The 13,287-nt window shown below is 61.9% G+C and overlaps 1 protein-coding gene across 3 annotated transcripts in view; it reads right to left on the bottom strand.

The window, feature by feature from the left end:
- Positions 1-13,287, bottom strand: part of Gramd4 (GRAM domain containing 4) — an 85,713-nt gene that overhangs the window by 51,378 nt on the left and 21,048 nt on the right. For 2 of the 3 annotated variants that reach the window (XM_047550914.1, XM_047550913.1), the window contains exon 2: positions 2,995-3,205. In XM_047550914.1, coding sequence (XP_047406870.1) covers positions 2,995-3,205 — 211 coding nt within the window. Of the gene's footprint in view, positions 1-2,994; positions 3,206-9,100; positions 9,230-13,287 lie in introns of those variants that run through there. The other variant, XM_047550915.1, reaches the window with a different exon arrangement.

Below are 13,287 nucleotides of genomic sequence, written 5' to 3'. Positions count from 1 at the left end.
GCAAGGTGACCCCAGGCCTGGCCAAGCCACCACGGCACGCCCACCCCAGGCCCTTGGGAGCATGACCTCAGGAATGAGGCTTCCCAAAGGGAGCCCAAAACTGGGGAGTTCTGAATTAATATTTCACGGTCATTAACAGTTAAACTACCTGAATGCTAACAACAAGCAAGAGGCTGGCCAGACACATCTCTGCATTTTCTCACCTCATTCTTAAAAGCAGAACCCAGGAGGCAGATGCTGTTACTGCCCCTGTTTAAGGGTAAGGGCACTGCCAGGCACACAGCACAACTGTAGTCCCAGTGACCTGGAGGCTACAGCAGGAGGCTCACAAATCTGAGGCCAGCCTGGGCAACTTAGTGAGACCCTGTCTCAAAATAAAAAATAAAAAGGGTTGGGGGTACAGCTCAGTGACAGAGAGCCCCTGAGTTCAATCCCCAGTACCACAAAAACCCTGTGGCAGAGTCTCAGATTAAAACCAAACAGGGCTGGGGTCATGGCTCAGTGGTAGAGCGCTTGCCTGCCATGTGTGAGGCCCTGGGTTTGATCCTCAGCACCGCATAAAATAAATAAAATAAAAAATCCATTGACAACTAAAAAATATCTTTAAAAAAAGCCAAACAGCCTGGCCTTGTCTCTCTGGAGGCCCCTGGGCCTGCTTCTCTGTCAGGGTTGAACTCAGGGTGGGGATTTCCCTGCCAGCACCCCTGCTCCAAGGAGAGGACCCCAGGCCCACAGTCTGGCTGTGCCCAAGCCTCTTCAGCACTGGCACCCCCCAGCCACACCCCGGGTGCCACGCCCCTTCCCAAAACAACATGCCACCTGGGACACTTCCTGCCTCATGAACGGCTGGCACGTCAGAGCTGGTCTAGACCACAGCCTGCCTTTCCTGTGACTGACCCACCGTCCAGCCAGCCCCATGCCCTGGCAGTGTCCCTCCCTTTGCTGCCCCAGGAACCCACATTCTCCAGGCCACTCTTTAACTAACTGATCTAGAATGGTCAGTCCCAACACTGACCTTCCCCTATGGGACTCCCAGTGCCCCCAAACCCAGATGCTCTGCCCAGGCCATGTTCCTGCATCCTCACCTCCTGCTCCCAAACCAGACCTGCACCTGACACCCCTGGACCAGCCGCTGTCTGCCTGACCCTCCCACTCGCCCACCACCACACCCCCGTACCACCTTACTTCCTGTAAGGGCCTTGGCCAGTGCAGTACCTGAAGGCAGGACCTGGGCTCAAAGCCACAACTCACGCTCACGGGCTCTCCTCCTCTGCTCACGGGAGGGCCCGAGCTGGACCGTCCAGGCCTCCACCTAGGTGTTCCCCACCGTGGCCAGAACCCTGGTCCAGCACAGTGGCTGAAGCATGGTCCAGGGGCACAGCTCCCACCCCAGCGCCACCCATGCCTGAAGCCCACCATCACCAACACGGAAGCACGGCCGGCTGGAGGCTTCCTGCCTGCACGTGGCCCCATGCTGATCACAACCTCAGAGCCTCTGGCGGCCCAGGGGCCACATGCAGAGACCACCTGAGGGAGAAGGCGCTTGGCTGGGCGGGCTCACTGCTCTGCGGTGACTGTGCCGTGGCCTGCGGGCCCGGTGTGCAGTTACACTGATGCCTGCCCACAGCCTCAGGGCGCAGCCAAGCGCAGGGTGGCAGGCCCTGGAGACCCCAGGCCACCGTCTCTTCCGACGCTGCCTCACACTCACCCCAGTGCACACACCCCCAGCTGGCAGGCCAGGTGCAGTCCAGGCCTCTGTCTAGACCATACCTGGGGCAAGGCAGCTGTCACAGCCCTGGCCGGACAGATAGGTGGATGGACGGACTGGCCCAGCTTCAGCTTCCATGTGGGGTCCCTGTCTCCCCTCCCCACTGAACTCAGAAGCACAAACTCAGGGGGACAGATTCTTATTCCTGAGGTGCTTAGTCAAAGGCTACCAGTCCAAAATCGTGGCCACGGCCCTCCGTGCCAGCGCGAGACAAGACAACTCCGTCAGACAGGATGCACCCCCACTGCACTGTGACACCCCCCTGCGCACCGCGATGAATCAAGCCAGGGCCAGGCCACCCCCATCCAAAACCCAGAGGACCAACCACGGCCTCTGAAGGCTGGGGACAGCATCACACTCCCAGGACAGGCAGCACAGGCGGGCAGCCAGGCTCTCGGGAGGCGGTGCCGGTAAATTATTAATCCTGTCCAGGAGCAATGCACTGTCACCGTCCTATTATGAAGCATTAATAATACAAGGAGCCAGGGAAGGCGGAGATCACCCGCCACATCTGGAAAGGAACCCAGGCTCAGGGCTGGAAGAAAAACACACCAGATTGTGTACATCTGGGGCGTCCACAGCTGTCTCTGGGCTGACGGGAGGACTCAGGCCGAGGCGGGCTCCACAGTGGCGGGGGAGAGAAGAAGCCCCAGAGCGCTCACCCCACCCCATGAAACACAAGCTCCTGGAGGGCAGAGCGACGCAGCGCTGTTCCCACCCCAGCCACAGGCCCAGCTGAGGCGCTCAGGGGCTACCTGCTGCCCGATGAAGGGCACCCCATGACTGGGCAAGTGCAGAGGCGGACAAGGGACCAGATGGCGGTAGGGGTCGGTGACACACCCTGGCATGGCCAGGCAGTCCAGCCAGGCACCAGCAGCTTCCAGAGGGGCCCTGCCCTGCCCACATGGCTGCACCCAGGGGCCAGGCGGAAGCTCAGCATGAGATGTGTGCCCACCACCCGGAAAGTCAACAAGGAAGCAAGAAGCCCAGCTGCGGGACAAACCTTGGTGCAGGACAGTGACCCAGGCCAAGCCCCGGCCCTGTGTGGCCCACAGGGCAGCAGTGGGGGCAGCAAGTCGTGCACTGGGGAATCAGGCTGGGCTTCCGTCTCTAGCTGCCAGGGCAGGATGGGAGTCTGCGCACAGCCACCCTCAGCCACCTGAGGACGGAGACAACCCAGCCCGCTCCCAGGAACCCACAAGGACGCTCAGGGCCAGCGTACTCACAGGATCCCTGAGCTCCTCACTGTCGCGGGGCGAGGTCCGCGGTATCTTCAGGGGGAGCTCATCTCCACACTCGGTGTCTGAGGCATTTGGAGACTCTGCTAGGTCAAGGAAGTCCTCTCTCTTGTGACCTCTGAACCTGATTTTGTCCAGCCTCCTGAGCATGTTCAGCACCGAGTGCCTCTGCCTCACCTGGACATGACGGGCGGGCTCCCTGGAAGAGAGGGGGCATGGTCACACCTGCTCACCACCTTCCAACCCCCTGTGCCCTGGGCTCTCAAGAAGCCCCTGTCCCCGAGTAGACGGTCCAACCTGCAGACCCCCACCTTGCTCCCAGCAGGATGGGTGGCCCATCACCCACCCAGGCCAGCCCAGTTGACAGCTGAGCACCTCTGGCCACCTCTAGCACAGCAAGGACCCCTGGCCTGAGCAGGGCAGAAGGAAAGCCAGGGAACGTTCCTGTCCAGATGAGCCAGCCTGGCCCACACAGTAGCCCCCAGACTCAAGGGCAAGGCGAGGACTCGGCACTGAGAGAGCAGGAGGGCTGACCTCTCTCCAAAATTCTAAGAACCATCAAGAACAGGGTGGATCTACGGCTGCAGCAGACGCTGCCCAAGTCTCTCCTCCGCCTGAACCTTCCTCCTCCAGCCATGCCCACTTGGAGACTCGGCTCGGGTCCTACCTCCTTAGAGAAGCCCTCCCAGAGGAGGCCGGGTCAGGAGCCGGCTGGGCCAGGAGTCCCCTTGGCCCTCAGACACAGGGCTGGCAGAAGCCTAGTGCATGTCACAGCGCCTGCTAGGCCACATGAAGGACATGTGTAAGTCCACACCTCTGGCCCAACAGAACCAGGAAGCCAAGGCAACCCCAGGGGCAGCAGGGTGACTATTCTTCCCCAGCATCCAGCCAGCCTCACTCCCAGGCCTGCAGCAGGGCTGGCCAGGCAGGGAAGCCTCCTCAGCTCTAATCCCAGGCCAGTCACCAGCTCCAGGGCCAGTGCTGGGGTTCAGGCCCACAGGCTGCTCTGGCCCCGACTGCAGCAAGAGGCCCTGTGTCCCCCAGGAGCGCAGGGCTCTGACACTTGGGCTCCCAGCCTGTCCCGCTGCTCGCCACCTCTGAGCCCAGGTTTTCCTTCTGAGAGAGGAATGATCCTGACAAGGCAGAAGTGTTCTGGGAACTCGAGATGACACACACTGAGGGCCTGACCCTGGGCCCGGGCCAGCTAAACAGGCGGTTTCCACACGGGAGAGAGGGCTGAGCGTGCGCAGGCTGGACTCCATGGAGCACAGAGGTGGGAAGAGCTTCCTGTTTGGGGCAGCAGCAGGAAGTCCTCGCAGGGCTGTCACTGCACGGGGAGGCCGTCCACAGCCCTGACCAGCCTAAGCTCCTCCTGGCCCCTGGCATCACAGCTCAGGCCAGAGTTAACTGTGGGGACCCCATGACCCAGCCCGGATGTACCAGAACTTGCAGAGCCACAGGGCTGTTGAGGTACCTGGCAGGGAAGGGGCCGGGGCTGCTCCCAAGCAGACCAGTCCACTGGGCACAACGGGCAGCTTGCTGCTGACGCTGGTGCAGGACAAAGGAAACAGAACCCTGGGAGCCGGGGGAGCCCACGCATGGGCAGTGCTGGGGGTGGAGCGGGTGGCCACAGCTCGGGGTGGGGCTCATGCTGGCCATGCGGACAAATATCCCGGAACTGAGGATCCCGGGGGACCGAGGGACAGTACACTTAAAAACACACCAGCCAAAGAAGAGAACTCTGTCCTCAGCAAATTCCTAGGGGGAAAATAACCGTCTCTATTAAGAGCCCGAAAAATGAAATTACAAAGTAGAAACAAAGTGGACAAATGTAAAAAGCACACCTTTGCTAAAAAGAAAATGAAAAAATGCACAGTGAGGTAAGCCCAGGAGCAGCTGGGGTGGCACACAGGACAACCGTCCTTGTCACGAGAGCCTGAGGGAGCTGGGGCCGTGACAAGGCCACCTCCCAACACACCACCCCACAGAAGAGCCATGCTTGCCGGGCTGCCTGTCAGGACCCGGACCGTGGGGTCCGCCTCCCAAAGAGAATCCCGCATCTGGCCCAAGACGCATCTCAGGCGTGGAAAGGCCCCTCGGGTACAGTGGCAAATGGCGACCCTGAGTGTCACCCACACCACCGCCCACCACAAGCAGGTTACCAGATACAAACTGCTGGTGGCGTCCTGCAAACAGGTGTGGAGGAGACGCCGGCAATGGCCCCATGGGATGTCAGCGAGGAGGTCCTAACAGCTTTTTCCTCCTGCAGAGCCGGGTCCAGCCCAGGCCGGCGCTCCAGGCTGCGCTCAGGCCCGAGCTGCGGTTCTAACCCATCGTGGATGGTAACATTTACCAGCGCGGCCACCCTCAGGGGTTCTAGAGCTCAGTAAGGTCGCGTACGTTCAGAACGCTTCACCTCGTAAAGCCGAAACCCTGAAGGCCACGTCCCACCCAGGCCTGTGACCGCAGACCCTACAGGGGTCATTTAGAAATCCCTTGTCTGGGAACTGGACAGGGCTGCCTCCCCACTTGGCTTGGGCAAGCCAAGGAGGCGGCTGCAGCAGAAGGGGACAGAGGCGGCAAGCGCTCCTGCCATCCGAGCCAAACACGCCTGCCGCCCACTTTGCGCCGTCTCTCAGCCCCACACCTGGCCTGGGGGGGACACTGACATGCAGACGCCCTCCGGACCCCTCCCAGCCCAAATCCCTCAGGCTCCTCAAAAGGATGGACTCCTCACGCTGCAGTCTAGAAGGCCCGAGTCCAGGCCGCCAACCAGGGACGGGTCCAGGCTGTGCTTCCGCCCACGCCTGGTCCAGCACAGGGCCCCTCGCCCCCCAGGGAGAGACGACCCCACAGCCACATCAGCACCCCTGTGCCGGGCACCAGTGTCCCACCCACACCAGACGACCTCGTCCCGACACCGGCCATGACCCACTCCCAAGCACACAGCTGCATCTGTGGTGGCTGCCCTGTGTCCTGCACTGCCCTCCCCCACCCAGCTGCCCACAGCCCCAGAGTCCCTGGGAGGAAGCAACGTCCCTCACCCACTGGCCTCCCCATGCCCTCGCAGGCCCACCCGGCCTCCCCTCCTCCTGTCCCGCCAAGCTCCACTTGGGCACTGACGCCAAATGCTACCTGAGGGAACCAGTTCCTTCCCTTGCTGGCTCCTTGGGTGCCACTGGACTCTCGGGTGGCCCCCGCCCCGTCTCCTCCCTCCTCAGACCCCTCCCTGGGCTGCACCGGGATCTGACCGACCGGCCTGGAGGGGAGTGTGCCTTTCTTTCAGGGTTGACGCCTGCTGCCCACAGGGAACAGCAGCTCCTCTGAGCAGGGTCCACCCGCCCCAGGCCACCACCCCGTACCTTCATCTGGAAGCCTGGAACCCTCCTTAGCTGCGGCCATGCGGACGTGCTCCCAGGGACCTCATGCCTGTCACCCGCTCGACACCACAGGCCCAGGGAGGGGTGCCTGCTGCCGGGCCTCCAGGACACTGCAGTGGGCCGGCCGGGGAGGTGGGAGCTCAGTGGCCAGCCTGCCCCAGCTCAGGCGGCACCCTGCCAGGTTCCCAGCACCATCAGAGGAGCACAAAGGCACGCAGCACTGGACCCGCTGAACGGCTTCCCACACAAAGGAGGCAGTGTCTGGGGTCCGGGCTTGGAAACCACGGGCTTTGCTTCCCTTCCCGAGCCAGGACTGAAAACAAAGGTCACTCGTCCCCAGAGCCTGCCTGAGTCTGGCCCTGCCACACCACGTCCCACCACGGCTGACCTCAGTTCTGGACCCGCGCCCTCCAGCCACACAGCCCTCGCCACGGGTACCTCGCCCGCTGATCCTAGAAAACGCCCACAGGCACCAGTTTGCTCTCCTAAACATGCCTGGGGCTCACGGATGCCAGCAAGACCCAACTGCTTGGCCCTCTTCCAAGTCGAGGTCCTCTGGAGAAGGTGGCCCTAAAGCTCAAGGTCAGAGAGGCCTGGGATCACAGTTAGACCCCTAGAAGGACAGTCAACTGGGACAGCCAGAGAGGGCATGAGGACCAAGCAACTGGCAGAGTCTGTGGCTCTGCAAGGTGAACAAGAGGACCAGGGAGCAGCAGGACGCGGGCCGGTACTGTCCAAAACCCGTGTTCCCACACCCACCTGTGCCCCCAATGGCCCACGGGACAGGCCCAGCACCCAAGTCAACATGCACACAGCTCCCGCCGGCCAGCCTGTCTCCCAGGCCAGTCTGATCCCAGAGGCCCTGTGGCCTATGGACTGGCCCTTAGCCCACCCTCTGCCCTGGCCACTGTTGGGCGCTGGTTCACACCTGCTGGTGCCCAGCAGCCACCTCCCCGCCAGGGTGCACCTGGTCCTGCAGGCTGGGCAGGGGGGAGACCCGGATGTTATACGCTCTGCGCTCCACGCCCGCCTGGCCTCCCCACCTGCACCCCACTACACACTCACATCATCCCCATCGCCTTCCAAGTCTGGGTGCTCGACAAAAGGGAGTGCCCTGGCCAGGGGCCTTCGCTGTGCGCCCTATACGTCCACAGCATAGGGACCTGAACAAAGTGGGAGCGCGTGCCACAGCAGACAGAGTTGACATGACACAGAAAGGCGTCTCGGGTGTTCCACACCTTGCTTGCTTTTGATCTTATCTAAATTTAAGTTGCCTACTTTGATGTTGATGGACAGCCAGCTCACAGAGCTCCTGAGAGTTCAGCTCAGTCAGGCACCACCCTGGGAAGCCTGCTCAGGCTGTGGCGGCCGCATGGGGAGCAGGACTCAGCCACGCACCACCAGCCCTCCCCACAGCAGGCTCGGGGCAGATCCGGAGGCAGAAGCTAGGATCCAAGTGCACAATGGGGTTCCCACGTGGCCGGTAGAACGCAAAGCAGCCCTGGGGAGCAGGGACCACCAGGCCCAGTGGAGGGACCAGGAGCGCCGGGACCATCCTTGGCTCTCACTGCTCCTCACAGGAGGCGCCAGACCTCCGGGCCTCCAGGAGGCTACCTGGCCACTGCCTCTGTCCAGACGTCTCCCGGTCACTGGGTAACCTGCTCCTTCTTCCACCTGTGTTCACCACCACCTGCCACCTGCAGTCATGTCACCCTGCCAGGGGGACCCACAGCCACCACCACACGTGGCCTCGCCCGCCCAGGGTCGGGCACCTGACCCTCATGGCGCCCACGCTGTGCGGGGCTGGAGCAGCACCTGCTTCCACTTGTTGAGGATCACAGTGGGCAAAGAACCCATGGGGCTCTGCGTACGTCACTTCAGTTGTGGTCAAAGGTGGACGGGCAGCCCTGGCCACGTGACCGCGGCTGCATGACATGCCGTGACCTTTCTCCATGGCCCAGGGTCCCTGGACGCAGGAGGTAACTGGGTTGCTGAGGTGGTCAGAGTGTGACAGGAAATGGGCCAGAAGGACCCAGCAGTGCGCCTGGCAGCTTGGTGACAGAGTCAGTCAACGCTGCTCCCAGTGCCCACGGGCCTTGTCACAGAACCCGGGCACCATGCCGGCATCAGCGACAGGTGAGAGAAGCAGGGGGAGCTTCCAAGACCACCATGGCCCCTCATTGATGCTTCCAGCAGACCCCCAGGTCCTCGGGCGGGACAGGAAGGGCCTGCAGGTGAGGGAGCTGCAGGCAGCAGGAAGCGAGGACCCCAACACCCAAAGCACAAGCAGAGCTTCAGGCCGGAAGCCCCGGGAAGCAAGAGGCCACTTCAGGAAGTGCACAGCACCCTCTGGTCAGCCACCAGTCCCCAAAGTTCTGGACATGCCAGGCCATGCCCCCTGACCCGATCCCTCAACTGGCCCCAGCTAGCTGAGCGTGAGGCTTCCAGGCCGCTGCAGGCTCCAGCCGCCCTCCCTGAGCCTGTGCCCTGGCCTGACGCGGAGGGAAGGGAGCACCTGGCACAGGCATGCCTGTCGGCCTGAGGACAACTCGGGGCAGCCAGGCCACGGTCCAGCTCACACAGCACAGGCCCGAGAGGAAGCCCCTGGAGGACGGGGGCCCAGTGCTGCCACTGGGCTTCCTGGGGACCCACCCAGCACCCTCACTCCCTGCAGACCGCTGTGCACCCCAGAGCCTGCTCAGGGCCCAAAATACCTGATGCCAGGGAGAGAGAACCTGTTCCCAGCGTGCTAAGGACACATCTGAATCTTGGTCCTCGGCAAAGCAAGAAAGTCAAGGTCACAACGACGACACGGACACTCCACCCACAGGAGGACAGGACAAAAGGGCGAGGGTGACAAGCTCCTGCAACGGCCATCTCCCCACACCCAGTCTCCCTCTGTCCTGGTCACAAGGCCAAGAGGGAGGAGCTACTGTTAAACCAACTGACACGCGGAAAACTGAGTTTGGGAGGCAAGGTAAGAGAGCCACATGGTGGGGAGCAGAAACAACCAGGCTCTGGAGAGCTCCAGAACTTCCTGTTGGCCATCGGCAGGTGCCTCTATTAATGCAACCCTCACACTGACAGATCCCAGGCCCCTCTGCCTGTAGGACTGTGTGGCAGAGGGGTCATGACTTTAACAAAAACAAAACCAGCAAGAAAGCCTAAATCTCAGGAGCAGGGAGCCGGCGAAAACCTCTGCTGCATACGCCAATCAGTGAGACCTGAGGAAACCCGCAGAAGTCCTTCCTGCACCCAGGCACTCTTCCTCCAACTCTCTCCAGCGCTCCGGGCAGCCAGAACTTGGGAGAGGCAGGCAGAGAGCTGGAAGGAAGCAGCTTCTGGCGCCCTGGGTTCGTCCCTCTCCCTGCAGTTGCCCGTGCCCGTGCTCCTGACCACAGGAAGCAGGTGCCAGCCTACAGTCACCTGAGACAGGCCCTTCTCCAGGTCAGGGGTGCACACAGGTGGCGCCGCCCACAGGGCGGGAAGCAGCTCCCAGAGAGCAGCTCACCTGTGGGAGGCAGGTGGTGAGCCCTGCAGGCTTGGTGGCACAGCCACGTCGTGCAAAGCCCAGCCCTGCTGCAGAGCCCAGTGGGCACTGCCGTGCTGGGGAAACAGTCACAGAAACAGGCGGCAGCGGGCAGGCTGGGGGAGGGGCGGTCACGTGACCCTCCCATCCTGGGTGATAAAAGCCTCCAAGAAAGCTAAGTCACTGAACCACGGATCAGCAGCCAGGAGACCCCGGCCCGCCCAGAAGCCCTGGGTCCCACTCTCGGGGGCCTGAGTGTCACACCTGGCATGGGCCTTGCCACCTGTGGGGTGCTCTTAAGGACGGGGCGGGCCAGGCGGGGTCGCTGTGAGGCCAGGACCCAGAGACAGAAGAATCTCGGAGAGGCGTCCCCCACGCCGCCCTGCACACTCCTGTCCCACCCAGGCTGAGAGCCGGGTTGCTCCTCCCACCCACATGCCACCTGAGGCAGCCAGCCAGCAAGGGAGGTGGATCCCAGAGGACAAAGGACAGCCAGCTGGGGACAGCCACCAGCCCAGCCACACCTCCCAGCAGCCAGGTGCCCCTCCGTGTCAGGGAAGGGCCTTGCATGCTCCAAACGACCCCAGAAACCAGAGCAGCCCGACCAGAACCAGCCGGGCGAGAGGCGCACCCAGGGGCTGGGTCTCACAGGGTGGGGACGTCTCTGAAATCCACTTGGCACCAGTCCCCGTGTGGGCGCCCAGGACACGATGCACCCTGATGGTCCTCCAGGCCCATGGTGACCAATCGAGTGGCCTGGCGGGCCAGCCTGGGGATGCGAGGGGTCTGGGAGGCCTTTGTGCAGCCCTGGAGGCACCCCTGGCCCACAACACAGCCCAGCACCAGGCAGATTCCAGAGGAGCTCCTGGTCCCAGGCAAATCCAGCACCCAAGTAACTCAGCCTTGATCTCCTTCTTCCGGCAGCTTCCAGTCACCTCAACGAGGCCCAGTGGCGGCCAGGGGCTCCCACAGGCCTGCCGGGCCGCTCACTCACAGGCCACGCCCCGGATACTCACGAGCCCAACATGGGCTGCCGTAAATGCTCCCGGCGTTTAGAGCAGCACTCGGCGAGACGAAGCTCCTACCTGGCTGGCAGATGACCCCAGCCCAGGGCCTGGCCGGCAACTCCACAGCCCTGCATTCACACCTCTGTTGCAAAACGTGAAGTCCCGTGAACAAGTTACGGGGAAAAGCAAAAACAAAATCCCTCCAGGTCCACTTGGCACCTGGCTAGATGCCAGGTCCCGTGTGGTGGGAGAGCTCAGTCTTCCACCAGGCTCCTGACTACCCGAGGGGTGGCACACAGCCTGCAAGTGCCCGCCACATGCTGGTGCCCAGGCTGCACCCCATCCAGCAGGGAAGAGGGAAGAGAGAGTCACAGAGCAAGGAGCCACACTGGCATGGTGGACGCTGAGAAACAATGACCGATGACCAGTCACCTAACAAGGGTTTAATGAGCACCTACTGCATGCCAGGCACGCCTTGACTCAGAACCGGGGAGCAGACAGGGCGAGGCTGATACACCCACAAAGTTTCCTTCTATGCAGCAAGCGTTGCTCTACGCACAGAGAAGCACACAGCACCTGGGGACCACCCTGTGGAGATGGCCACGCCACAGACTAATGGCATGAAGGAGTCGGCCAGGGACCACAGAGGAAGGCAATCCTTCTGCCAGAACAAACCAGAAAGCAAATGGGGGAGCAGGAGAGGCCTCGCTGAGGAACTCTGTCCCGGTACAAGGTCAGCATGGCCCAACCAACCCCCCACCTGGAGAGGAGAGAGGGGGGTGCCAGGACCCGGGTGCGGGGGTGAAGGCACCACACTGGGCATTCATTCATCTGGGAGGCAGGGACTGGGGAGGGAGGGCAGGGCAGCAGCGTGTTGTCCAATCTGCCGCCCACCCCTCAGTGCTCTGCCAGGAGCCGAGCTGCCCAGGGGACAAGCACCTGGCCTCCCTGGGCTCGCTCACACCGGCCTGCAGGCTGCTGGCCCCTGGCCCCTGCTCACATCACCTGGCCTGGCTGCACTGAAAACACGGTCACTCTCATAGTGGTCACTGGAGTCCTCCTTTCTGAGCACAGGAGGCCTCAGAGGATCGGGGCAGAGGATGAAGCCACTGCCAGATGCAGGATGGAGTCCAGTCACCAGCAAGGACCCGTAGGGCAGGGGGCGCAGCGGAGCTTCGGGAGTGCGGTACCGTTCGGCAGGCTCCGGCCTGCTTTCCAGCCCTCGCACAGGGGCAAGCCACAGTCACGGGGACAGTGCGGGGGTCCTCAAAGAATCAAACTGGACTTCTCCCGCCTCTGGATCTCCACCCTGAAGAACCAAACACGGGTGCTCCGATAGCTGCACGTCACACACACGGCAGCCGTCCACAGCAGCCCGGCGCAGACAGCTGGGCGTCCACCTGCAGGGGTCAAGCACCACCAGGGGCACACGGGCAATGGAACAGCCACTAGGCCTGAGAAGACGGGGACTCAGACACCTGCTGCAGTGTGCATGGAGAACTCGGGGCCAGGAATGACGGACAGGGGGCAGGAGCTCCTGTGTCATGGGGCCAGAGCTTCAGGTTGGGAAGAGGAAGTGCTGGAGGGGACACTGGTGACGGCTACAGGACAATGTGCACGTGCTTGATGGCACGTTTAGAAACGGTGAGATGGAACTCTGGGCCGTGTGCTTTATCACAACCCTGCACACACTGGCCTGTGTGCTCCGCGGCAGTGTGGTTGACCGGAATCGTCAACTTGATTGGATTAAGAGATGCCTAAGATTAAGAGGCTTCTGAGTGTCTTAGCGAGGGTGTTCCAGGCATGACTGGCAGGTGGAACAGTGAATGAAGCAGAGACCTTCCCCAAGCGTGGGCAGCACTGTCCAATAGGTTGGGGGCCTGGACCAGATAACAACTGAAGGAGGAGGACGCGCAGACGCAAGCTCCGCTCTTCTGCAGCGGGCTCTCGACAGCTGTCCTGGTCTCCTGAGCCTCAGACTCCGGCTCCTCAACTCTTCCAACAACTCTCCAGCAAGTGTCCAGGCCTCCCATCCTGGACTGGGGTGGCATCGCTGATCCCTCTGGTTCTAAGGCTCCAGCTGCTTGGACTGCACAGTTACTGGTTCCCCCAGCTCTGTGGCCCGCAGACAGCCACTGTGGACTGTCCAGCATCTGGGGCATAAGCCAATCTTAAACCCCTTTTATAATTATACCTACATATATATATATACACAAATCCAGTTGTGCTCTAGAGAACCCTGACTAATACAAAGGTCATCTGTAAATTCATCATGAGTCCCCTCGACAAGCCACAGGAAGGTTCTAGAGGAAGCCACACAGGCTAAGAGCAAGATCTGTAAGAAAAACAGGTTAAATAGGTAGGG

This window comes from Sciurus carolinensis, chromosome 4 (genome assembly GCF_902686445.1).
Source record: "Sciurus carolinensis chromosome 4, mSciCar1.2, whole genome shotgun sequence".
In the NCBI taxonomy this organism is placed as follows: domain Eukaryota; kingdom Metazoa; phylum Chordata; class Mammalia; order Rodentia; family Sciuridae; genus Sciurus; species Sciurus carolinensis.
Note: the sequence above shows the minus strand (reverse complement) of the source record. Positions and strands in the feature narration are given on the sequence as shown.